Raw genomic sequence first — 27443 nt, forward strand, 5'->3', positions numbered from 1 at the left:
GGTCAAATGGTTTGGCAAAGTTATGTCATCTTCAAAATCGTTTGAATTGGTCACCATAAAATCAGAAATTAATTCAGTTACATCAACAACTTCAACTTCAGCACTCGTATCATCAACCTCATCATCAGTATCACTTTTTTCGCCACTTGATGATTCATCACTAGTGCCATTAAACCAGTTGCTATTAGTAGTACTATCCTGATTTTTATTTTCAATTATAGGGATGGAAAACATTCTGAATGCATTTCCAAAATTTGTAGAATTGTCAGTCACAGTATGTGAAATTTTAGAATTATTATTTTTATTTGAAATGATTGGGCAATTGTATTAAAAATTTGAAGAGCCCATAGAAGGGCTATGGAAAAAGCGATGGGACACAATAGCAGAAACTCGTAACAAAACCCTTGTTACTGACCCAACTATAAAAGTACCTGGTTGGGATCTTACACGGGCCCAATGGACAACTCTCAACCGCATCAGGGTGGAGCAGGGAAGATGCAATTACTTACTCCATAAATGGGGAATGTCCGACTCTCAACTATGCGAATGCGGCAATATACAAATTATCAATCACATTGTCCAGACATGCCCTAACACGAAGTTTGAAGGAGGATTAGCCAAATTGCACGAGGGCAGCTCGGCAGCCGCCAAATGGTGCGATGGACTCGCTATACGTTTGTAATACCTTCCTACTTGTTACCCATTCACTATAGTTACCATTATTTATGTTGTTACCATTATTATCACCACTATTACTTATTTAACTTTTAATTATTTTGATTATTTTGACTATTGTTTTGTTGTTACATATTTTATTCTTTATACTTTATTTATTTTACTAGCTATTTTATATTGTAATTAACGCTACTATTTGAATTATTGTTAAGCCGAAAGTGTCATATGAATAAATAAATAATTAAAAACTTGAGCTATATTTATATATGTATGACTACCTTTTATTCGCCGACAACCTAGAATGTATGAGTGTCTGCTAAAAGTATACTCATCAAGAAAATGGCAAGTCATTCCTAGTTAGCTTTTGTTGTTACAGGACCATATATCAGCTGTTGTGTATATATATGTTTGTTTTGATATTAAGCCTGTTAACAATGTAACATAAGAATTATACCTTAAATGTAGTTCTTTACTTATAACTTTTGTGCTGGGAAGTAAAGCAGAATCTGTTATTCCAGATAGGCCCATGATAAATGTTCTGAAGGATGGTTTTTGGAAGGTTACACGTGGTCTCATCTCTTGTACTATGTATTCGAAGACTAGATTAGTAATCTACAACCAAAAATTAATTAATATATAACTATATAAGTAATCAACATAAACCAACATTTTATAAATTGAATGTTACAACTAAATTTCTGAAAACAGTAATATAAGAAAAAACACCTTCAAACGTTGTAAATTCTTAAGTTGATAACTTTCAGAAATACAAAATAATTATTTAAAAAAAAATTGTACTCAAAATTGTTTTATTTACTTTTGTAATAACTGTTTCTTAGAGCTTTACTATTTTAATAGTAAGTAACTAATGTATTGCTGAGCTATTAATTATTATTATGTAAGTATTCTCATAATATAGTATACACAACATTAAATCATACCTATTTAATATTTTACTTATATGTATAATGAACCTACACAATACTCATGTTAAATAATAGGTATATCAACTGAACATAATAAATTAAAATACCTATATCCTTGACTTAAATGAAATTAAAGTTTTAAAACAATTTACTAATATTTATTATTAAACGCTCAACACTAATAAACTCACTTTATCTTTAGATATTTGCTTTGACTGGCACAATTGTAATTTAATTTGTGACTGTTGATTTGATGATGCTGATTATGTTATGCCGCTTACATCTACAAATACTAATATGTTATTAATTATTATGTGGCTAATATAAAGATAAATAAATTATTATGGTTAGGATATAGGAAATTTACTCACTTGAATCAGATATGGTAATGTTGGATTTTTTTTTCTTTGTTCTTTTGTAATTTTATCAATAATGATGAATGCTTATACTGAAACAGCCAACAGGTATAATAAGTATTTTATTGAATGAATATTAAGTATTATCTGGTACTACTATCAGTATTCAGTACTAATGAATATAAACTAGGTATTATTTTATGTTTTGTTCAGTTTAAGGTACCTTAATATGACTTAAAAAATTCCCCGTAGAATGTATTTGACCCTGTATGGTTTTGGAACATGCTTGACATTCAGCTGCTAGTCTTTTTTCATCAACTTGTAAAACTTTATAAAACTGTCCATCAAATAAATAATGTTTTGAAAATAATACATCAGCATTAGTTTTCGTTTGATCAATCTTGATGATATCAGTAGTTTTAGACGTTGTAGCTGATGTAGGATCGTCAATAATTTTGTTGTCCGGTACAACAGTGGCACTCGAACTTGATAGATTATAATTTTTCTTTTTTGGATAATTCACTGAACTTATTAGAAATCGTTTCATAATATTGTAACGGACTAACGCGTGATTTACAGACAGTGTAAAAAAAATTACTGGAAATAATAAAAATTTATAAAATGTTAAACTTAAAATGCACAAAGAAAAAGTGTCATTAATTATCGACGGAGTATCTAGATTCTAGAGTTCGGGTTTTTACTGATTCGGCTGTAGGATGTCGACTGCTCTCGCTACAGACTGCGGTTATATTATTATTTATATCTTTGTTTATACACTTAGGTATACGTTAAAGCTATATAAACTCCAATCAATTTTGTAAATAACAACAATATTTTACTATTTATAGATTTTTTATCCCACCTGTTGTGGATAGGTTTGATAAATGACAAAATGTGCAGAATTCCGGGTAAACGATATACATATATACAAACGGTTACAAATAAAATGTTATTAGTTATTAGTTTATCACTGATAAATAATAATTATCTAAAGATTATTATGGCTTCGATTACTTAAAATACCAATCGTACCCAAACCCAATTCAAAATTCAAAACCCATTGCAGTCGGTTGACGCAGTTGACCCGTATTTGTTCAATACGCGTCGGAACTAGACAACACAATTAAATAGGCGGTATATTATAGCTCTGACTAAAAAATAGCTTACTGTTAGTAAAAATAACTTATAATTATTTTCCCATTAATTTACTGTTGACGAGTCCCTAACCAACACAAAATAACAATAAAATGTAGGTATATTTTAACACCGGGTCCGAGCCTCTAACGAAAAGATCAATAGTAAATAATATTATTATGAACATACGATTTTTTTACCTACATCTCTTGACAATTCAAATTTAAAGTATTAATTATCAAAAAAATAAAGTAACAATAATAATGGGTTTTTCATTTTTTGCATAGAGACGAATTTATCTAGATAAATGTATCTAGATGGATGCATTTTTTATCTAAGATAATTATTTAGATAAAATGCAACTATTTATCTAGATAAGATAAAAGATGAATAAATAATTATCTAGATAAGTCTCATCACTGTCCACAAGCACAGATTACAAAGCAATTAGAAAGTGAACAGGCGTGAAGCTACGGTTTTTCGATGTATAGTATCGCATTTGGATGTTATTGGACATATGTATAAACATATTTCAACTTGTCATAATAATGTGTTTTATTTTCCTACTGAGTGCGACCTCTCTTAAACCTTAAAGGATACCGAAATGTGGAGCAGAGATAGCCAGAGTTGGGTTAAAAGGGGAGGGGGACTAAAAAAAGAGGCCTAAAAAAAGAGGTCCTCAAAAAATTGGCCCCCCCACATTAACCAAAAAAGTCATTTGCCCAATTTATTCTTTGTGCAGGTTACTCACTAAGTTTAATTGGCGTCAGTGGACTGAATGTCGAGAAGCAATACATTTTTCTTCATACTTGCAAAATCTAAGAACATTTGCATGACTGTTTTAACAGCAAATTTGTGTCCAAATAATAGTCAAAAACTAGTCGTCTTAAAAGTTTTAGACAAACTACGTGATGTTGTCATTTTGAATCTGCGAGAGCATTATTTATTAATTATGATAATATTCTTAATTGTTTGGAAAACATAAATAATGATACTGAAGAAAAAGTATTAAGTATGTAAGAAGAGAAGCAAAATCAATAATGAAAACATTTCTTAAATTTGAGACGGCTTATATGAGTATCTTATGGCTAACTATTTTAGAAAGATATAATAAAGTTAGTGAAAAGTTACAGAAATCCGGGTTAGATTTATTTTCTGGATATGGCCGAATTCGTTCTTTACGACAATTTATATTTTAAGAAAGAAATAACTATGACAATTATGATAATCTGGCTCAGACCCTATGTAAAAAAGACAAAGACTATTTTTCTACTCGTTGGTAAAAGAAAACAAAGACAATATGAAAATTAAACTATTTTAAGTGGGAAAAAAAGTTTGAAGTTGATACTTCCTTTGTTATTATAGATAAATTGATTAATGAACTTGGCAGAAGACTAAATTCTTATAATATTTGTAATATTATATAACGATCTCGATGATAACTTGAAAATAAGAATATCTCATTTTTATCATTATACCAAAACGGTTTCTTCAGATATTGACAAAATTGTGGTGTTATAGCAAAACTTCTTTATGAACGGAATCTTATTGATGTTTTTCCAAATGTATATATATTGCATTGAGATTATATTTCACAATACCGTTGACAAATTATGAAACAGAACGTCATTTTCAAAGTTGGCTCTAATTAAAATTCGACTAAGATCTACACAGATTGAAAATAGGTTAACCTCATTAACAATTATTATGTCAGTTGAAAATTACATTTGTAAAAAACTCTTATTTGATGACATCTTAGGTTAGGTTAGCAACTAGTAAGTATAGAAAAAATATTTTAAATAATCACTTGTTTGTATTTGTGTATTATTATCATATATATTTTAAATTTTAACACTTTATTAAATTGTACTTATTTTTAATAAATTAACTATGTAATGTATATTTGCTCTCCGAGAGAAAATATTTTTCTTACTTAACTAATAAATATCAATTGATATAATTATAAAATATTTTTTCCAAAATTATTGCCCCCAAAAATAAATCAGCCCAGGGACACTAATTTCATTAATCCGGGTCTGGAGATAGTGTGTAGAAATGCAGTTCCTTAGGTTATTAGTTATTAGTTATTACCTACAAATTATAATACCTGTAGATCATTGGTGCGTATGTCATCTAATAAATTATAATATTTTATTCAGTGTTATTCATAATTTGTTGTAATATTAAGAGTCTATGTATTGTAACTTTTTCTAAAAATTCAACTGGAACATTAAAATGTAACTGAGAATGTGAAGCGGCTGTTTAAATGGTTACAAAAATAAAAAGTAAATAATAACTTTTATTATGGATCAATTGTTGTTTCGTATACATAATTACAGCCACACTTTTTCTCAACTTGTATGTACCGGCTTTTGTTAACTTTGATCCTTTTCCGGAAAAAGTACTCAGGACATGTATTGCAAAACAGGAACAAAGACAGAGATATTAAGAACAACGGTAGAATACAAACGAATTCTCTCCCATCGTCAACGGTATGGGATGAAGGAATTATTCCTATATTGATTTCATGTTTTTGATCCACTGTGTTATCAAACTTGTTCGTTTTATTTCCACTTAATACGCAGTTAACCAACGACTTCGTCAATGAGTTAAATGAGACTTTTGAATCAAAAAATAATTCATTATTAAAGGAAATGTAAAGGATTATGATAATTACAAGTGTTATTATAAAACATAATTTTATAGACGTACAAAAGTTACAGACTAAACACATTTTGACAAAAAAATCTATAACTAGAAAAAAGGTGTGGCGATTTTTAAAGTGATCGTGTACCTATAATAACTTGTAGTAAAAGAATATATATCTATAGCAACGAATATCAAAGTATGAAAAATCATAAGTGCATAATTTTTTTGTTCCAAGATGATTAAAACACTACGTTATGACACATTTATTTGCCAGTTTAGAAACAATAGCGTGTTAGATTAAAAATAATACTGTCGACGTTTGTCTTAAATCTCAAGTTTGATCAAATAAAGTACCTATACTGTTAAAACTTAACCATATTGTCCGTCATACATACTGCAAGCGTTAAATTTATATAATTATTGAAAAACGATTCTCTGCACGATTAAGTGAGTCATATACTTGTAGATATATCTAAACATATACTTTATATTGCTTTATATTGTCCAAAGAGATACCTAATACATTTCTGTAGAACTTGAATATGCATAATATTAATATATTATAATAAATTTATAATATTTTATTTATGGTTATGTTAGGTTCCTACTTTTCTGAACAAAAACAAATTGGAAATCTAGCTCAGCAATCCTGTTAAGTTCTCGGTTTTTACTATGTATAGGTACTATGTCTATAACGGGCAGACACAGCGGGGATATAAGGTATGTTGTAAACTTATGTTTAGACACTTAAACATGTTATTATTTTATTTATTGTAAATAAGTACTGAAAATCAATAAAATTAGTTTATGTAGTTACAGTCTATTGACTGTATGTATGAAGTTGTATCTACTTCCTATTTATTAATTTACGATGTAAATGCAACGAGTAAATCAACTTAAAATATTGTACCTAGGTACCTGTACATGTTCCTTTTTTTATTCAAATACACATATTCCATCTGTTTATAAAATAAAAACAATAAATAATAAGGATAACAGAGAGAAAAGTATATACAAAAACATGAGTCACATGAAAAGAAAATAATTCGTAAACAGAACTTCAGTTGGATTTTTTGTATATAACTGCCAGGCCCGATCGCCGATCATTTATATTTATTATTATTATACTGTAATTTTTCACGTGCGTAAATTTCCGTTGTCTTTATAATTTATTTTACTGTGTGAATCGCCATATTATTAAAAATTAAAATTGGTATTGACATATTGTTTCCGTGTGGGCGCTAAACATCGCCGCGAACGTCGTTGTAAAACAATATCCATCTATAGCCGCAAATCAGCGTTCACATTACTCGTTATTAAATTATCATAATATCGTAGACTCTAATCGCCAGTGTTTTCTTTTTGCATTAATTGCCAGACGCAAATCATTTTTTACATTATTAATTATTATTATACATCGTGGTGTGTCAATTATTATTCATTGTAGCAATAGGTAGCTGGTCAGCAGAGCACCGACGTACTGCGAGTTTTATTTGTTTTTGTTATAATATTTATTATTGTGAGTTGTTGGGATTAGAAGAGTCTTACCATATTATATTATTAATTTCCTGTTGGGCCAGTAGGGTCATAATATTATCATTAACGCTGTTTAGCCATTGGGGCTGTGATTTCTTATATTGTATTTGTATACCTTTTCGTTTCTATGATTTATTATATTCTGTTTTATCAAGTTTTATTCAACCTTATATTATGCAGCAACTCAAAGTTACCAGAAACCGTGTTATTATTGTTTTAGATTTTAAGCTCACACCTATAATAGGTACATATACTGCAGATATACACACCCACACACCCACCGCATACTAGCTCTAGTCTTCCTCGACGACCCCGTCCACTTCTTTAAAATCGCTATACATAATACACACATTACACAGGTCGGTCGATGTAGTGCGTAGAGTCGTACGTAGTATTAGGCAATCGGCACACGGGTATTATTATCATACGCAGCCGGCCCGTGCTGTAGTCTTGGACTACATTTAAAAATTCCAAAAATCATGATTTGAATAAGGTCATTATTAAAGGAAAAACCAGTGGTGAGCATGCTAAGTGAATCACCCTGTATATAGACACGACTTTGAGTTATGATCTTTAATACTGATTTCTTTGAATTTAATAAAAATTCCCGCTTCTGCAGCTAGTAGGTAATTACTAATTATGTAGTTTTTAACGACTTATATTATAAAATAATAAATATACACCACATTAGCACTATTATTTACTACAATTTATACATTTTTTACTTACTTATTTCGTGACTTCATGAGCAACGATTAGCAAATTCAACTCCATGTATTAGGCGATTGAGGTTCTTCGATAATACTAAATCATTTTAATTTAATTTAATATATCATGGCCACCACAATTTCGAGTGCATTTATAATATTCAGTGTTTTCTCATATTCTATCAACCCGACTAATATAGTTATTTACAATCAACAAATCCTGATTCGTTCAGATTTTATATTAGATTATTATAAACACTTAACCTTTTTACCCGCAGGCTGTGCAAGTTTCAAGAGTTATTTTTAAAAATCAAAAAATCAAAATGGTAAAAAAAAAATTGGTGTAAACCAGGGCCGTCCGGTCGATTGGCGGAGTTCATGGCAGAGTACAATAATTGAGTAGCTAAATTGGGTAACGTTAGTGACATCAGTGGCGGCTCGTGGTATATTGATATGGTAGCGCGAGAAATTTTTTTCAAGGGGCAGTAGCCCCACACCCACACCGATCTTAGATGAATACTAAATCTATGATTGACCATACCTGTATAATTTGACTTCAACGCCACTGAGGCACGGACCAATAATAATACTTAAATTACTCATAAAACTATATATTTATTTACAAGATAATAATATCATAAAAATTAAGTAATAATAATGCATTACATTTTTATTTTATTAATACAGATAACAAGTTCTTCACAATCATAGCTGTCGGTCAGAATTTCTTTAGCTATTATTAGAGGTAAGTATCGAACTCGACGACCTGTAAATACAAAATCGCAGGTCGCCGGCGAAAATGTCGCACTATAATTATAACAAGCCTGGGGAAGTTAATGATAATTTTTAACCGAGTTAAGTTGATAGAAAATATTTTCAAAAGTTAAAAGTTAATAGTTATCAAATTTTTTTTTAATTCAGTTACGTTAAAAGTTTTTTGAAAACTTATTGATTTAAGTTAAGTTAAGTTATTTTTTTTTTTTTAATACACAAGCAGCTAGTTATATGGTTTAAAACAATAAAAAATAAATGTTTATGCAATGTATATCATCAATAATAATTGTATTATATTAATTATTTAATTATTTATAAAAGAACGAAATTGGATTTGATTAAGTTTATATCAATAAAAATCTGTTAAATTAAAAATGATACTAGTGAAAATTAAATTGAAAAAAGTAAAGTTAAAAAGTTCAAGTTAACTTCAATTAAACTTTTTAACTCGTTTATGCCCAGGCTTGGATACAATTATTATTGTTTAGTCTCGAAGCGCCACCGCGACCCGAGGTGAACCCGTCGTTGATGTCCACAAATTGCGCTTATGCTCTTCGCGCTGCACAATATGACACAGGTAGCCGTCGGACATGTGCTACTAACGATATCGCACTAAAATAATATTGTAGTCCCGCCGAAGCCTATCTCAATATAATCATAATAATATGATATAAGTGATATAACACACATTTGTGAGCGCCTCTGACCGCCGCATCACACAGTACACGGTGTACTTGACCCACGTTACACTGTTACAGGCTACATGCGATGGTCGCTCAGCTTTCGTTTAATTTTTAGACTATTCTTATCGCATTGGAATAATCTGAACTATATTTTTCTTCAAATATTATTTTGATTACTATTATTAGTTGTTACTTGTTTGAGATACTATTTATTATTATTATTGTTATTATTATTATAAGCTTGGGTATCGTATTTTTAGGGTATAGGAAATTTTTTATGAAATGACAATTTTTAACATAGTATACAATATTTATTTCATTTCTTTTACATCATTTATAAAATAAACTATTTTTATTTAGTCAATCCCCCAGGATAATACTACTTGGGATTTTTTTTCCAACTACCATCGAATTCATCCACCCAAACACCGACACTATCGTATTTCCTGTGACCTTATATATTATAATAATATAATATATAATATGACAACTACCAAATATTATATTGTATTGTATATTTTCCCCGCACACATATATTCATGTTTTCCACTCGTAAATGTATATTATGTTCTATATACCTTTCGTTGGTGGGTTTGTTGTCGGCGGGATGCGCCTCAGACGAATTGTCTCCATGAATTGTGTTGCAATGCGATTGTCGTATAAAATATAATATGGGTTGCCTACGTGCAGAACATTCTGATACAAAAACATGACATATACCTAAAATGGCAAATGTATCTTTTTTTGTGTAAATTCTGTCAGGAAAAAAAACTGAGTTAGTGTGAATTCAGCCAGTGAGAAAATCTAGTAGCAGTATAAAATTAACCATATATTATTTTAAAAATAAAAAACGGGTAACTAAGTGGGTGAAGCTCTGCTGAACAGTTATATTGTAGGTTGAATTAATATTATTTGCTTATTATCATATTTGTTTAGTATTTGTATTTAATAAAATACTTTAGAAGTTTCAAGTACCTTCAAATAATATTTTTAAATTCCGACAATATAGAGTTAAAATCTTTATTCTTGGTTATATAATATGTAATTTTGTCCAAATTTAAACTTAAAATAACTAGACAAGAAAACTGTGTTTATATATAATTAAGATCACTCCACTTAGAATCTAAAATCATAATTTTTATAAAAATAATCGTCCACATCAAATAATAGTAGCATACATAGGTATTATATACATGTATAGGTATGGGGACTGGGGAGCCAGGAGCAGAAGATTTTAAGACTTAAGAGAATGTAATGACCGCACATGGTCTCTCCTTTGTATACAGGCATAATATACCATAAAATGTACGTCCAGTAGTTCCAATTTTGGCTTTTACGAGTATTAAATCGTTTTTTTTTATTGCGTTAATAATAAATGAATACTGGTCAGTTGATAACTACATGCTATGGAGTATAGATATATATTATTTATACCATACGGACAAATATACTTATTTAATTAACAAAACAATATTTTTCTCTAAAATACATCATATTTATTGAAACAAACATATCTACTTAAAATTATATATAAATAACTACAAGTTAATACAATTTTGATTTCGATCAATAGGTACTTTAGTATTTTTACTGGGTATAATATAATTATTTAATTATTAAGAAGTCTAAAAATAATAAAGTAAAAAATTATTAAGAAATAGGAAAAAAATCAACGAGGTAAATCAAACCGCAAAGAATACAACATTATTATTATACACATTGTACAATCTGTTCAGTATTCATATAAATTCTATATATTTATTAATACATAATAATACATACCTATATGATATTATTGTATAGGTTTGTTAAAATTATTATGTAAGATTGTAAGCATAACGCTCTGGAACGTTTTTGTTAATAACTAATATTGGTTGTTTACGTTCGGAGGATAATCACCTGCAGCGTTCCAACATTGACCATATTGGGGCTGGTAACCGTAGTACGTCGGCGGCGGTAGGTATTGGGTACACGATGGTGCAGTGTAGAGTTTTGTCTCGTATTCTGGCCCATACTCCAAGATCGCTTGTAAATGTCGAATGTACCGTATGGCCATCCTGCAGCACACAAATGATTACATCGTAGAGTATTTTTATTTTTTACTATAATATAATAAGTCATCGGGCGATTAAGTACACCAGTTGCGTGGACAGAAATTTTGAAAAGGGGGGAGGGGGTCCCGAAAAAAAAATCGAATTAAATATTAAGTCCATGAAGTTGGCCGTTTAACGTGAATAGTTGTGTAAAAACATTTTTTCAAACATTTGTAAGTGCACACATATTTTTATATCGGAATATGTTTTTTTGGTTTTTTGCACCTGGGCCGAATATTACACCACTACCTATATTATACAAAGTTATACGTTCTTATTAGTTTTTTTTTGCGGCAGTTATAGGTATTCTAGTATTTAAGTCTATAAATTATTTATAAATTGCAATATAATAATATTATACTAACCTCAACGACTCGATTTTAGATAGTTTCTTCCCTGGTGGCTTACTCTTAGGCAAACGGTTTCTTAGCAGGTCGAAAGCTTTATTCATGTCTCGCATTCTGGTCCGTTCTCTGTCACAAGCGGATTTTTTATAGTCTGTGAACAACATTATTAGATGGATTGTGTTTATGTTAAATGTGAGTTACAAATATCCTGATGTTATTTTAGTGCGTCATAATTTGTTTTAGAGTCTGAGTGGAGTGACGAATGCAGTGGTTATTAACATTGACGAGACGTGTGTTTGTTTTGTAATAAAAATACTTCAACAAATTAATGACATTTATAGTTCTATTTACCTATAAAGCTTTTACAGCTTTTGAATTGAGAACAAAATATTCTGTAAGTCTAGATTATAGGAATTAAAAACATAGTTACAAATTGGTCAAAATCACTACAATTTGAAAATTGATAAAACAATTAAAAATGCATACAGCTTTCAACGTTCAACTTTCAACAAAGGCTTGACAATTTAATACAAGTATCATTGTAAGAAGTTCTTATAGAATTGAAATACATCGAAACTACATTGAAATTATTTTGTGTGTAATCATTTTGTGTGTAATCATTTAAAGTTCAAATTTTGGATACTTGAACAAAAAAAGAAAATGATTTTAAATAAAAATCTAATAATAATATCAACATTTTAACAAACGTTTATATATATTTTTTTTATTACTGATTTAAAAAAAATGAGAATCTTCGATTTTGTCTCTCAAAAGTAACAATAAGATTCGATTAACAACTAAAACATCTATTAAATATTATGATCGGAGCCTTTTTCTAATAAGAAAAAGTGTCTTATGCACACATAAAAAAAGATAGGTATAGTAGGTATCTCTCAGCTGTACATTAAAAGTCGAATAGGTCCCTGTAATGATCTTGTGAAATTATAAAATATTTATAATTCATTGCAGACGATAGCAAATTCTGAGCGAAGACCATTTTCCAGCTCAAATATAACTAAACCCGTAATTCATAGTTAAAATATCTTATTTCGTCCAGATCTGAATTAAAAATCACTATGAAAAAGTATTTAAAATTTTTTTTGATTATTCACATTGTCTATAGTATGAATTATTTATGAGGGACCTCGTATTAAACCTTCAGAGCTATAAAAATTGTAAATTTTATAAATTTTAAACTACAAATTAATTTGCAAATATTCTTGATTTGGTCAACATTTTAACTTTGAATGCTTGATAAAAAAAATAGTGCATATGTATTTTAAAAATAGTTGAAATGCTATTGAAAAGCTTTTAAACACAGCGATGATAATTTAAAAAAACAAAAAAAAAATATCGAAAAATTTCTCATGCCAATAAAATAGCTCAAAGACGTGTAACAGTTGGTGCTAATCAAATTTTCCTGCTCAAATATTATGTAACAGCTATGCATTTTTATAAAATAATCTAATGCGAAGTACCAATATTATACTTTGTGAATTTTGATCCAAAATATTTAACGTTTGAACATCCAAATCGCATAATTCTATCTCTCTCGGTTGCCTCGTCTGCTGGTTTCTTTCTCTTTAAGCGCTGTCCATTAGTGTATACTTTGTGGGTGTATGTCGTACCTACTGCAAGCTTGGTAGCTTGACTGGCTATAACTCATTTGGCTCTAGTTTTACAAAAAAGTAAATTTTCAAATGGCTTCCGCTTTTAATAACACATATTCCTTCTCCCTTACATACATACTATTAGTACTTGTTTTTTTAAAAATTGTATATGCAAAGTACACTAAAAAGAATTTTTGTTGTCAATACTGGAGCCGTTTGGGAATTTATGTATTCGTGAAAATTTTTTCGACGGTAGACGTTTGGGAACCGATAAACAATGGTAGCAGCCTTTTGGGTTACACTGTAGTGACTTTGATGCCAATTTACTCACGGTCTCGCTCGCGGTCTCATATTGCACACGCTCTGGACGGCAAGTTGTCGTCCCGGGCAAAATATTTCAGGGTTGGCGAAAACCCGGACCTTATCTGGATATTCATCGGGTTTTTTTCTGAAATACCGATCCAAATAAAAAAACAAATTGTTTTCCATGTATTAGCTGCTCAATTTTTCTCTTATCACTTATCACTGTTGTTAAATTTGAATGATTAATTTATTGTGTCAGCCTCTCTAATCAAATCTACATGCTGATATTATGTTGGATATTGATATTTCGACATTTTCTCATTGTGGTTGATGTTCGTGGTTTTTACCTTAAATTTCTTTGTTAAATTGTTTGTTTGTTGTTAAATAAATATTATACTGTTAAGTTGAATTTTATAATTTACGCCACATTAGTACGCCATTGGTACAGTGGTCATAAAGATGGATGGAAACGTGTCAAATTTTAATCCCTAATTAATGATACTTACATTTTTTTTTAATCAAAGTTAAATTGGAAAAATAAATAGTTCTTATAAGGTAATTTTTACTGAAAAAAAAAATGGTCTTTTTCATGCCAACCCTAAAATATTTACGTGGTCAACATTAATTTCGACTTCGTTACACATTTTGTTAATGATAATATTTTCGTTGGTAAGTAGTTAAAATAATTTGAACGTTTTCGACGTTCATGTGCCTTTAATTTATGATATATGTAACATAGTTTTCCATTGTTTTGGTACAATATTATATTTGGATATTTACTAAATATTAATCTGTAAATTATCTAATTCAGTATTGAGTTAATTTATTGGTATATACCTATTACTACATATTCATAGTTTACATAGTGTAATTCTTTTAACAGTTATCTCAATGGACCATGGATGACAGGAAAATACAATCAATGACTTCATCAGAACACTTGACATTAATAGCAACTCAAAATACTGCAATAACATGAACGAAATAAACGAGTTGCACTAAGATTTACCATTTTTGGTTCAAAATATGATACAGACTGATTGAAAATTGAATAAATTAATGGCAAAATTGTAAGATAAAAAAGTATGTAGTTTAAAACATTATTGTATTTATTTATTTTTAATTAATTGTTTCTGCATATTTTTCATTACCTACTAGATATGTGATCCAATATGGAGGTGTGAAGAAACTTATGAGTATGGATTGGTTCATAAGAAAATTCGTAGATTTTTATAATTTGATCAGTCACCTACATGGATGAGATCGTTTATTGAATTGATTACGATACTACAAAGCGCAGTGAAAACAAATTTAGAGTAACATTTTTGAAAAATTCAACATACGGAGAAAAGAGTAGAAGTAAAAATTGTATCAAATTGGTAAAATATAAAAATAAGATTGATATAGTTAGTGGGTACCTATGTATTTATTTCCAAACCGGAATTTAAAAATTGTTTGATTTTTAATGAATTATTATAGGGATTCAAATGAAAATGACTTTTATAAAATATTAAAATAACTATAATAGACAATCATATGCTACATCTGATTTACGTTTTTAATTTTTTAATTTCTTTATGAATTTTACAATGGTTTTACTAAACAAACTTACAGTGCAAAACTGATAATTGTATGGGGATACTGATAGTTTATCTAATAACATTTTTTTTAAATTTATTACCTAAATTAACAGTTTTTAAAATTATATTTCGTGTTGTAATTAATATAATTATAACAGTATCATATGTACATAGAAATAACAATTATTGTTTATATTTATTTCATAGTATGCTTCCATCAATGAAGTTTTGAAAAACATACAAAATTTCAAAAACAAATCCTAGAAGCCCTGCAGCATGCTAACGTCAGACAATCTCAAGAAGAGGTTTTTTACCTAATGTTAGCTGGTTATGTTTAGTAAATATATCATAGTATTTGTATGTACTTATCAAATTCTATGTATTTTAACTAAACAGGAACAGTGTTAAACCACCGGAATTGCATAAAAACATTATTCCTAGTTCTATAAGAATTATAAATTAATAAACTTTGTAGGTATCTATATGGCCATAATTGAAAAATAACAGTGTGATATAAGGAGAGGAGGGGCTTTTAAGCATATCAATTGTTTTAGTTTTATATTACTTTTGTATTAAATAAAGTTAATGACAAATTTTATAAATTGTCATCTTAATTGCTATATTTTCGTGTTTTTTTTTTACATCATTAATAGGGGGAGGTGCATAAAAATGTATTATTGTTTCGAAATCCGTTATTTAAATAATTGTAGTCAATATGTAGTACCTATTGTGTTTATACATTTTTATAAACAATAAAACATGTATAAACTTTATATTAAGATTACATTTACTTAAGTTATTGATACATTTTAGAAGTATTATAGCGATGTGGTAATATTTTTTTTAAATATAATGTATCATATATTATCAGTTGTTGGGTATTGTTTCAAAACCCACTATTGATATAATTTTAGTCAATATAGTGCCTAATTGTGATAACTGATTTGTTATAAATTATAAAACAAATTGAATTTTATACTCTGTAGAATAAAATAATCAACACTTAGAGATAGGTCTTATTTTAATAAATATTGGCAATAATAGTTATTAGTATTTAACAAACTTCAAAAGTTTACCATGGTTACAGATTGTCATAACTCATTCAATTTTTTTTTTAATAAATAACAATAATTTATAAAAAATTCATTTTTTTTTTATTATACGTTATTAATTTTTTCTGAAAATCCTTTTTAGAATGACGTATTTTCTTTATTTTATCATTTAAACGTATGAATTCATTTGGAATTATCGATATACCGCAAGGTCAAATTAGAGTTGCCAGGAGAAAAAGAATGATCTAGGGATACCAATTGATTTCAGGGATTACCAAAAAGTTCAAAATAAATTTTGAAAATAAAATAAAACAGTGGGAAAGTGGGTTAGCTGTGCTATACATTATTTGCCACGAATTACTATAATGGATGTGTTAAATTTAAATTCATTGATATAAAATTATTGCATACGAAAAAAGATTCTGAGAGAAGAATTTTTTTCAACCTATATTACTAAGTATAGTTTATGATGTTATTGCTATTAAAATAATTTATTTTACTTTTAAGGCCCCTGCAAATATATCATTTTTAAGGAGTTGTGTTTAGGCAATTATTTCGTTCTTGCGATTACTGATCGTCTTTGTGTGTGTAGTAAATGATCATTAGTGTGTGTATACACCCCTACCATCACCCGCGACCCGCATCAATTTACAATACATTGTTATTTCTTATCTGATTTATGGTCGCAAGCACGCACACCCACAAGTCACTCAATGTCTAGATCAAAATATTCAAAACCAATTTATGGACGTGAAATAGCCGTCGCACTGACAAAAATTAAGGTACTTCTAGTGGTTCGATTTACAAAATGCAAAGATTTTTGTGTTGGTAAACAAGTTTACTTTGCATCGGTCGGAGCACTTTTTCAATTTTAGAAAAATTCTTGACGTGAATAAATATTTTACATCTTATAAATTTATACATTTTTAGTATTGAATATCTTCAAAAATATAAAAAATATGGTCCGACCGATGCAAAGTAGACTTGTTGACCAATTAAAACATCTTTACATTTTTTAAATCGAAAAACTAGAAGTACTTAAATTTTTGTCAGTCGCTTAGGTCGATTTGATGAAAAATAAATAGAGTTTGCAGGGGCCTTAAATATTAGTAATATAGTACTATAGTAGGTAGGTTGAAATAATTTTTTCCAAATATTTTTTGTTACTTTTTAGATATAGCTATTTTAAAAGGTAAACCTTGGTTTTTAGTTATTATATCACATTACAGTCACTGTGGTGACTCTTACGAGCGAATACATACGACTTAAATTCACACACACACTAATCCATATAGTGTCCGGAAGTTCATGGCATTTGTATGTATTTACTGAATGGATCAAAAAATTGCTAGGGCAGCTACAAATTGTATTTACACCTATATACACATTTTTTATTTTGGATATTTTGAGGTTTAATTTAATCTATATGCATATTTTTTAAATCGTTCGTTGTTTACGGCGTAGTTAGGAATTGGTTATAGGGTGGGATATACGTTTTTATAATAGTAATAGTGGTGAGCAATACCCCCCTCCCCCCACACATCCCTCGTTGTTCGTTAAAAACCACAGATCTTAATATATTATAATATAAATTAAATGAGGTAAATGGTTGAATAGTGGTTTTCAAAGCAAAAAAGTAAACAATTAAATTAAATTAAATGTATTATTCATATTATCAACTCTATATTTTTATCTTTTTTTTTTGCTAAGGTGTCTTAGTACCTATTCTGCGGAATTCAATTTTGTTTCCTGATGTACTGACAACACTTTTAGACGTTAGTCCGTTCAAGCGTTCCTATTAAGTTAGTAAAAAATCATAATTATTAATAATAATATACTTGGCTGGCATTTCCATGAATGAATTGTTTCCGAATGTAGCCAAGCGATGCTCGTTCTATGACATATACGTTTCTTGTATTTTTGAATTAGAATAAGAAGTATTAATTTTTTTTTACAAATTTTAAATTATTAAGTTATATTTTTCATTTTTAGAGCTTTTTAGGATTTTTGAGGCGGTTAAAAAATAATATCAGAAGTGTCGTTAGTTGCAAGTTATTATCAGTTTTTTTTTCACAGTGATATAATAATGTAACAATTATAAATATGTTTCATGAAATTCATGTATATATAATCTAAACATTATGTATGATCAACATCTGATCGATACAATAATATTAACACACACATAATTATAAGGCCTAAGGCCTACACACGTCTCGTATAAGAAATTTAATTCGGTGTGCTCCTTATGGACTTCAACATACTACGAATACTGAGTCCCGTATAATGGCGATACAGTCAAATAGTATTGTATTAATTATTAGTATGTATACATTGTTACATTATTTTTTTAAATTATTTTTAGAAATAATTTCTGATAATTTGTATAAAAATATCTCATAAACATAATTTATAATAACAATTTATGAATACAATTTATAAAAATAATAATTCAAATAATTTAGTAAAATCTTATTTATATTAGGTTGTACTCAAGATAAGATTAATACAATATAACTTATAAACAGCTCTTCAATGTCACCCAGAAAGTCCGAACATGTTAAGACAATTTTCTACAGTTAGTAAGTGTTTGCAAACCCATTGTCAGTCCAAACCTGTTTCTTTTTCATTTAAATTTCAAGTAAGTTTATTTTTTATTTTTAAGGATAATAAACTAAAAATGTGTGTCCAAAGTTGAATTAACAACAAAATAAAAGCGGTTTTCAAAATTATTATCAATGTGAAACGTAAGTCGTGTATTTTGGAACTCGTTTAGGTCTACAATTGACAACATTTCGCCATAAAATAGTTTGTGGTTTAAGCGTTTTTATGACAAGTTCATGCCAGTTAGAAACATTTAAACCGTTCAGCGGTTCAAAATAGACTTTGTAATAAATTAAGACATGTTTTCAAAACTATTACCGGAGTAAGACTCAAGTCGGTATACGCCGAGACGCTTATGACGAGGGTCTTTTTTGTTCCAAAATAAAGTAGCGTGGAGTCTCCACGATATTATTAGTTAGAGTTTTATTGCTATTTACCTCTCTCGGATTCGTACGAGCGCACCCTCGAGCTGGACTTGACCTCGGTCTGCATGTAACAGTTGGGGCCGACGCCCGTCACCGTGGGCGAGTACTGATGTTCGTCGCGGGGAGTGCCGTACACGGGAGGCTGTGGTATCCCGGGCGCACCGATCTGGACGTTGGTCAAAGGTGGATGGTGTTGGTAGTCGTAAGCCAAGGGCGGCAGCACGTTGCTGAGAGTGCAAATGGTGGTCGAGTCCGACGAACTTTGGTCGTAGTGCACGGATGACGTGTTGATCGCCGAGACTGCCGTGTCCACGTGCGGTTTGTTCACGTACACGCTTCGAGCGACGTTTTCCTAAATTGAAAAAAACAACATTATCACACCAGTGGTGTATTCGGGATTTTCCTAGAGCTCAGGTACAGGTGAATTTTTAAAACATCCTAAACTACTAATTTTCACCTGTCGTCATGCCACAGTTCCATTCCTTAGCTATAATGATCAGTTGAAAAATACATTTGAATTTTACTTAATACACTAAATATTATACATTGTAGTACCTATTATACATAATTATAATTATATTATAGTATTTAATCGTGTACACAATAATACAATATTACACGATCATTCCAAAATCCTGCTATACAAGTAAATAATAATTATTCGATTTATACCTATTTGTTTCACTTGAAGTACTCACTTTTATTTTCAGTTGATTTGAAAAAATATCGTTTAATGAGAATTTGTTAATTTTAGGGTGAATATCCAATGTTTAATTCCAAATATATATATATAACTTTCCAGTAAACTTTATTTTTTATTAACATAAGGAAAAAACTCATGATATTTTATTTTCAAATTTTTGATTTAAATAAAAAATATTTTATGTATTCCTTAATCAAAATAATTTGAAAAATTTCATGATTTTGACAAGCTATGTCAAAATTCTAACTTTAGACACCCATTAAAAATACTGTGGATTTACGATCAACTTTTTTTTTTTAGTTTTTACTAACGAAAGCTTGTGCGGAACCTTGCATTAAATTAAAGTATTGATAAAAAAAAAATTTTATCAACTATAGTTTTTAAAAAAAATTATAAACATTGTTCTGAATGGTGAGATAGTGAATACCCCTTTGCTATGTATTAGATAACGTACGAGTCACTGTAATGAATGTGTTAAATTTGAATTAATTGATATAATATCATTGTATACGAAAAACGTTTCAGGGTGAAAAAAATTCTTCAGCCTATATGAACAAGAAATAAGAATATTTTATGAGTTGATAATACTATTGATATTAAAGTATTGATTTCACTATTAGTAATGCAGTACAGGATGCATTAATTTTTGCATTTGAAAATGTCATTGTGTGTACAAAATATAATATGTAATAAGCTTTAAAAGTTTCGAGTACCCACAAAAAATAACATTTATTATATCATTGTTTTGTTAGCACTGTTGCCTTAATTAACTTGTTTCGTTTACTCTTTTGTAACTGGCGTTTGGTGTATAAGTTGTAAAATGAATAATTATATTATCCATAATTACAAAATAACTATAAATCGTTTATCTTTGTTAAAAATTAAAATATCTTATTTTGTCCAAATTAGAAAAAAATGCTTATAAGAATACTGTCTTATATATTTGTTGAAAATATTATTTAGATTATGAAATACTAGTTTATGAGAAACCGTTTTTTAAATTTTCAATTCTTAGCTATAAAAATTGAACACTTTTTAATTTTTAACTATAATATATTAATTTGAAAATGTCTGAAAAAATGTATAGAAAAAAAACTAAAAAATTGAAAATGGCTATAAAATAAGAAAATTGTCCGATGAGAATTCGTTCATTTACGGGTGAATAACTAATGTCGAAACGCCCATAAAACATTAATTTGAGTTTTTTTTTTTTTGAAGATAAAAAAGTTTGTGGGAAATATTGTATTAAATTTTCAAATCTTAGATAATATATATATTTTTATTAATTAAAAAAAAAAATTTGCCAATTTTAGTGATTTTGACGAATTTTTTCAAAATTTCAACTTCGGATGGTCATACAAAATATCGTTAGTTGACGCTAATTTTTTTTTGATTACAAATAGCAATAACTTATGAGGAACCATGTACTGAATATTGAAGTTACTGTACATACTTTATTTACATACTTTACTGTCTATACTAGTTGTAATATAATTTAAATATAAATATTAAATTATTATTTTGATACTTACAAATATTGATTAGAGATTACTGATTACTTTCAGGAATAATGATAATATATTTTATATTTTTTAAGTACATTTAGTATAAAATGAGAATATGGGCAATAAATTTGTAAATTTCATTATCGATACATAAAATGTCAGTAGATCCTTATTATATTATATCGGAAGTCGATATCTCGAATTTTTCGTAATAATGAACTCAATTAAAATCCCTTTGAGATGATTTCCATTACAATAATACTATGGGTGGGGTTAAATTTTAAACCATTATATATTGTATTTTATATCTGAAAACATAAAATTTGAATTTAAAAGAACATTTTTTTTTTGGGGGGGGGGGGGGAAGTTATATCTTATGAGTTATGACCAATGATTTTGCAACTGATTTACAATATTTTGAAAATTAATAAATTAAATGCCTATATTTAAAACGTGAAATACCTACTACTTACTAGGTAGATAATATGATATATTATTACAAAATTGTTGAACAATAAACAATGTAAAATATATCACGTAATATTATAGGTACGTAATACGCATAAATAAGTGTTGTCGTAATAATATGCAATTTTACTTATTATACAATATCCATAGTTAACTTATAAATTATATTCTACTGAATTTGGTTGGTTGCAGTTTAAAGTACCCTAGATATTTCATGAACACCATTTCACACTTTAACACTAAACTAATACAATATAATGTTAATATATACCTATCCTTGTGTGTGAAATGCGAAAACGTTTGTAATAAATAATAATATATTGTAACTAGTAGTCATTGTAGTAGGTTGAATACAACTCGAGGATAAACTATATAGATATAGCAACAAAAGTCAAACAACGTTACAAATTGGTGATAATAATTATACTTGCTATTAATACCTGTAGGTAAAATAGTTAATGCGGCACACTGTAACGATTAGCGATTTCCTCTGATAATGCGCGCGCAACACGTTCTAATTTAAATGCCTACCTATATAGGCCTTCCTACCTATAGGAGGAAGTGTTGTGAAGTATTCTAGTACTGATATTCAAATACTTTTTTGTGTTTTGAAAGAGTATTTTAAATATCGTCCATCGACAAGTATTCGAGTAAATTTTAAATAGGCAGGTACTATTTTAGGAGGTATTCTATTGTATTGAATAGGTAACTGCTTTCCATTAAAAACTTTTTTCTGACTGTCATTTGTTATAAATGTTTGGAACTATATAGTATATTAAAATATACTATTAACTTTATATTACTGAAAAACAATGCCCATGAAAACCAAAATCTTATCTTTTTAAATAATAAATAATATAATTTGTAGATTATAAATTATAATATATACCTAGTCGATTTTACTAATCAGTTCGGCTCTCTTAATTGATCCATTATAGTTTAATAAAACTTTCAACAGTAAAATGTGTTCAGGTTCTTTTTAAAGAGAATTTTGAATTTTAATATAGATTTGAATATGATAGGTTTTATAACTTATATATGCTGTAGTCAAGTTAGCTATTAGTTAATAATTAATAAATAACAAAGTGTAAAATATAAAAATGTTCAAGATTCTACAGCTTACAATCTATGTTATGTTTATAGTATTAATAAGTATTTATTAATATATCAAGTGCCTATTTCATGAATAATTTAAATTTAACTGTCAAAAACACCTTAAACAGTTTTACTGATTCAAAAATAAGGAAACGTATAGTAAAAAAGTGAGAAACTGGGTAACGCTCTGCTGTTCAATAGGTAGAAACATCACTGAAATGGATGTCTTAAATTTGAATTCAACGATGTAAAATCATTGCATACGAAAAACGATTTTGAGCGAAGGCGGCCTGTCAGCCTATAATATTACTAATTACCTATATTTTATGATAATATTGTGATTAAAGTAATAAGTACTACAGTAGATTGAATTAATTTTTGTAAAACAAATTGCATTTGAAAATGTTATTGTGTGTATAAAATTGTATTACATTTTGAAGCATGTCAACCCAACAAAAAAAGTGCATTTAAAATTTAAAATGTCTATCAAATAGCTTAAAACTAGTAAAAATATTTTGAAAATATTATGGTGTATAGAAAATTCTAATTTATATATAATTTTTTTTGAGTGAAAATTATTTAAAATTATTATAAAATCATTGGGTGGAAATTACATGCATCTACAGTCAATTTTTTTTAGTTACACAAAAAAAACAAAATTGATTTCGTCAAAAACTGGGTTTGCGTAAATTGTTCTGAAATTTTTTTTGTTTTTTCCTGAAACTTTTGAAAACTACTGTATATTTTTATTTTGACTTCTCGAATGCTCCAACTAGATTCACTTTCTCATCAGAAAAGTTACTGATGTTCAAAATAAAAGTATTATTTCGACCATTTGTCCATTTATTGAGTTCATAGACGAAAAGAAAAATAATAAAAAACACACATCGCTGTAAAATCAATACCTACCATTTATCACTCTGATTAGAATCCAAAAAAAACATTATATTTAATATGATTTACTAGTTTATAAAAACATAGTATTTCAAATTTGGCTCTTAAAATTATTTTTTACAACACTGATATAGTGAGGGTGGCCAAACGGTAGATCTTGGAAAATATCAAAGTTGACCCCCCATTGTAAAAACTTATTATTGTACGTCATGTTAGGTGATAGATTTTTAGTAGATATATAATATTTCGAATTAATCGATTTGCATAAAATGGCAATTTCTCAAAGCTAATTGCCAGACTACATTTTCTGATGACCATATCAGCAGCGTTTTCGTTCAGCACTTAACGACTTTATTCTCCAAACTATAATTAACTGGTCCAACAATATGCAATGACACGCTTCTAAGCCAACAGTATAATGTTGATTTTTTTTTAAATTTTTAAGAAATTGAATGTGAAACTAATATTAGTAATAAAGACCAAAAAATAAAACAATATTATTATTATACGTTAGTCGACCCTCAAAGGAAAAATATATTCTCAGTAGATTTTAATCAAAAAAAATTTGGCCATTTATGATATAAGTATAGTATATACTATGCACTATATACAGTACCTAGGTACCTACAGCGGTCCTCAAACATTTAGATTTCCGCAGAGCTCTAAACGAAAGCTTATAATGTATATTGTATATAAATATTATATATATATGTATTTCTTTGGGAAGTCAGATATTATAGGCATAGTGAATAGTGCATTATTTTTATAACTATAAAATGGTTAATAATATTTTTTGAGCTATTGTATAAGAATATATTGGCTAACGAACAAGTCACGCAGCGTTTTATGTTTTCTTAAACTATTATACCACATCTAGTATACCTACACTACCCATATGCAGCTAAACAGCTAAATAAAACCACTCGATTAATAACAATATAATATTATTGTGCTGTTGTTTCCGTCCGACGTATTAATAGTATATTACAGTACAGAGAGCTACGGACTACAATGTCGGGTGGTTAGGACGTAGGTATTAATCTTCAGTATAAAACCGAAAAGCATAGTTTGGTATTCAACGATATTATTATTTAACCTACGATAACTCTGTCGTACTAGTTCGACTGTCTATATAAACATACGTTCAAAATATGTGCAAACGATATATGATTGGCAAAATCGGACGACTGCATACGTCGTATCGTTTATATCCAGTACGAAACACGAATTAATAATAAATAGAGCTGTGAATTAAATGCAATTAAAAATCTTAAAATATGTATTTAAAATCTCAAAACTTGCAGTATGAACACTGCACTTAAAATCTCGAAAGATGCATTAAAAAATTAAAATATAAAGCACGTAGGTAGGTATTCAAATGTATCGAACTGTATTAAGGAGAAAAACGATGTAAAAATATATAAGTTGAAAATTGAAAATAATAATTCATAAAATGTGTGTAGAAAGTTTTAATTAACCGGAATATTAAAAAATAAAAAATAAAAATTGACATATAGGTATTGGTAAAGACTAAAAAATGCAAAAATAAAGATTCAAAATCGAATTCGCTTATGCATAATTCAAAAAATATATTAACAAAGCTATACGTTTCGTACGCTAAAATGAATGCATTTTTCTTCAAAATTTACATTTCACATCCATATAGACAAAATATATTAATAATAAATTACTCACTTGTATAACGGATCTCGTGTCCACTTCGATTCCTCTGGGCGATGGTTCGCTCATGTTTGTCGATTGTTTTTTACTTTTTTCTTGATCGGGAAACGGAAAGACAGTTCTTCGCCCGAGTGAGGCCACTAGATGTCTACACCTATACTACAGTGCTGGTAGGCAACTATTATAATGTAGCTATTATGTGTCGAGCGAAAACGGTTGATGGCTTTTTAATGGTAGCATTCGAATCGTCCGGGAACCAAAACCGTACTAATTTTATAATGGATACCTACATACCGCGTATACAGACGGCGGTGACGATACTTGTCAGAAGCGACTGAATAATATGTTTATAGACGCAAATATGTAGTGGCGCGTTACAAAAAAATTAAAAAACGTTTTAATTACACGGATCTACACTTGTTTAAATAATTGAAAGAACAAACCAACGAAAAAACCATATTACACGTATTACCTATTATTATTATTATTATTATACAAAATGTATACGACTCACGCTCCTCCTCCGCCTTCCCCCTGCTGGCCACCCCCCTCACCCCGTTGGCGCGGCACGAGCGAGCGCCGAAGAGAACGGGACGACAGACGACAACAACTGTGCCAACACGTGTCGCCTTATTGTCACCCAACACCCGAGTACGATATTCGTTATTGTCTCGTTATTAGTATATTATACTAAAATATATTATTGTAAGTCTATTTCGTGATGCCGAACAACGAGAATCTCGCATAATGGAATTAAACGGCCATAGTGTATATCCAACGGTGGAACGCGTTTTTACCGGTTTTTAGGCGTTTGTCGATTATTGTTGCGTATCGTCCGCACGCACGAGTATACACGAACCCATGCACGCTTATAATAATATTACGAATGTATGAATATAGTAATGGACTTAAGGGCAGAGGTTTAAGTGGTTTAAGAACTGTTGAAAAATTGTCTAAAAACAAATGCCTTTTCGACACAACAACGTCCAAATTCTATTGATAGGCACAAGGCACGAAAACGACGTTTTAACTTTCGGAATTTTTATCAGTAACAATAAAACAAACATATAATAGCGAGCTTGCACTCAATAAAATAAACAGGATACTGCCGGAATAAACAGCAATGTAACTCCGACTGACCAATTAGTATATTTAATAAGTGTGTTGTACAGGGATAATAAAACAATTAACTAGATAAAATAATAGATAATATTATTCGACATTCTATCCAAATAAGATAATAGATATATCTTATAGTATTTATCTGAATAATAGCTAACAGAACAAAACCATATTTATTTAGATAAAAATCAAACATAATTTAAAACTCTCATTTGACAGCAAGATATGTTCGCCCGACAAGTATTTCTTCTATAAACATAATAATATCCATACAAAGGTCAATTTTCAAACGCATAAATACATGTGTATTAAATACTAATAGGTTAAGAATTGAGAACACCAGAACAACACATAGTTTTCTGATTCTGATGTCAAAGGAAGATCCATGGATCTTACATCTGTATGCGAAACCTGAGGAGTAACACTATAACGGTGTCATGTTCACTCACGAATGTCACGTGAAATAAGAACTCGAAGAATAAAAAATCCTCAATAATACCTATTAGACGCAGCGTTAGGACC

At 28.9% G+C, this 27443-nt stretch overlaps 1 protein-coding gene across 1 annotated transcript; it reads right to left on the reverse strand.

The window, feature by feature from the left end:
• Positions 1-11246: 11246 nt before the first annotated feature.
• LOC111040736 (twist-related protein 2-like) lies at positions 11247-26147 on the reverse strand. Its single transcript, XM_022324744.1, has 4 exons — positions 25815-26147; positions 19467-19806; positions 11899-12031; positions 11247-11497 (listed from the first exon to the last, which is right to left on the reverse strand). Exons 1-4 carry the CDS (start codon positions 25866-25868, stop codon positions 11305-11307), a joined length of 720 nt encoding a protein of 239 aa, XP_022180436.1. The 5' UTR covers positions 25869-26147; the 3' UTR covers positions 11247-11304.
• Between the last annotated feature and the right edge of the window lie 1296 nt (positions 26148-27443).

Source organism: Myzus persicae, unplaced genomic scaffold (assembly GCF_001856785.1).
Source record: "Myzus persicae strain clone G006 unplaced genomic scaffold, MPER_G0061.0, whole genome shotgun sequence".
NCBI lineage: Eukaryota > Metazoa > Arthropoda > Insecta > Hemiptera > Aphididae > Myzus > Myzus persicae.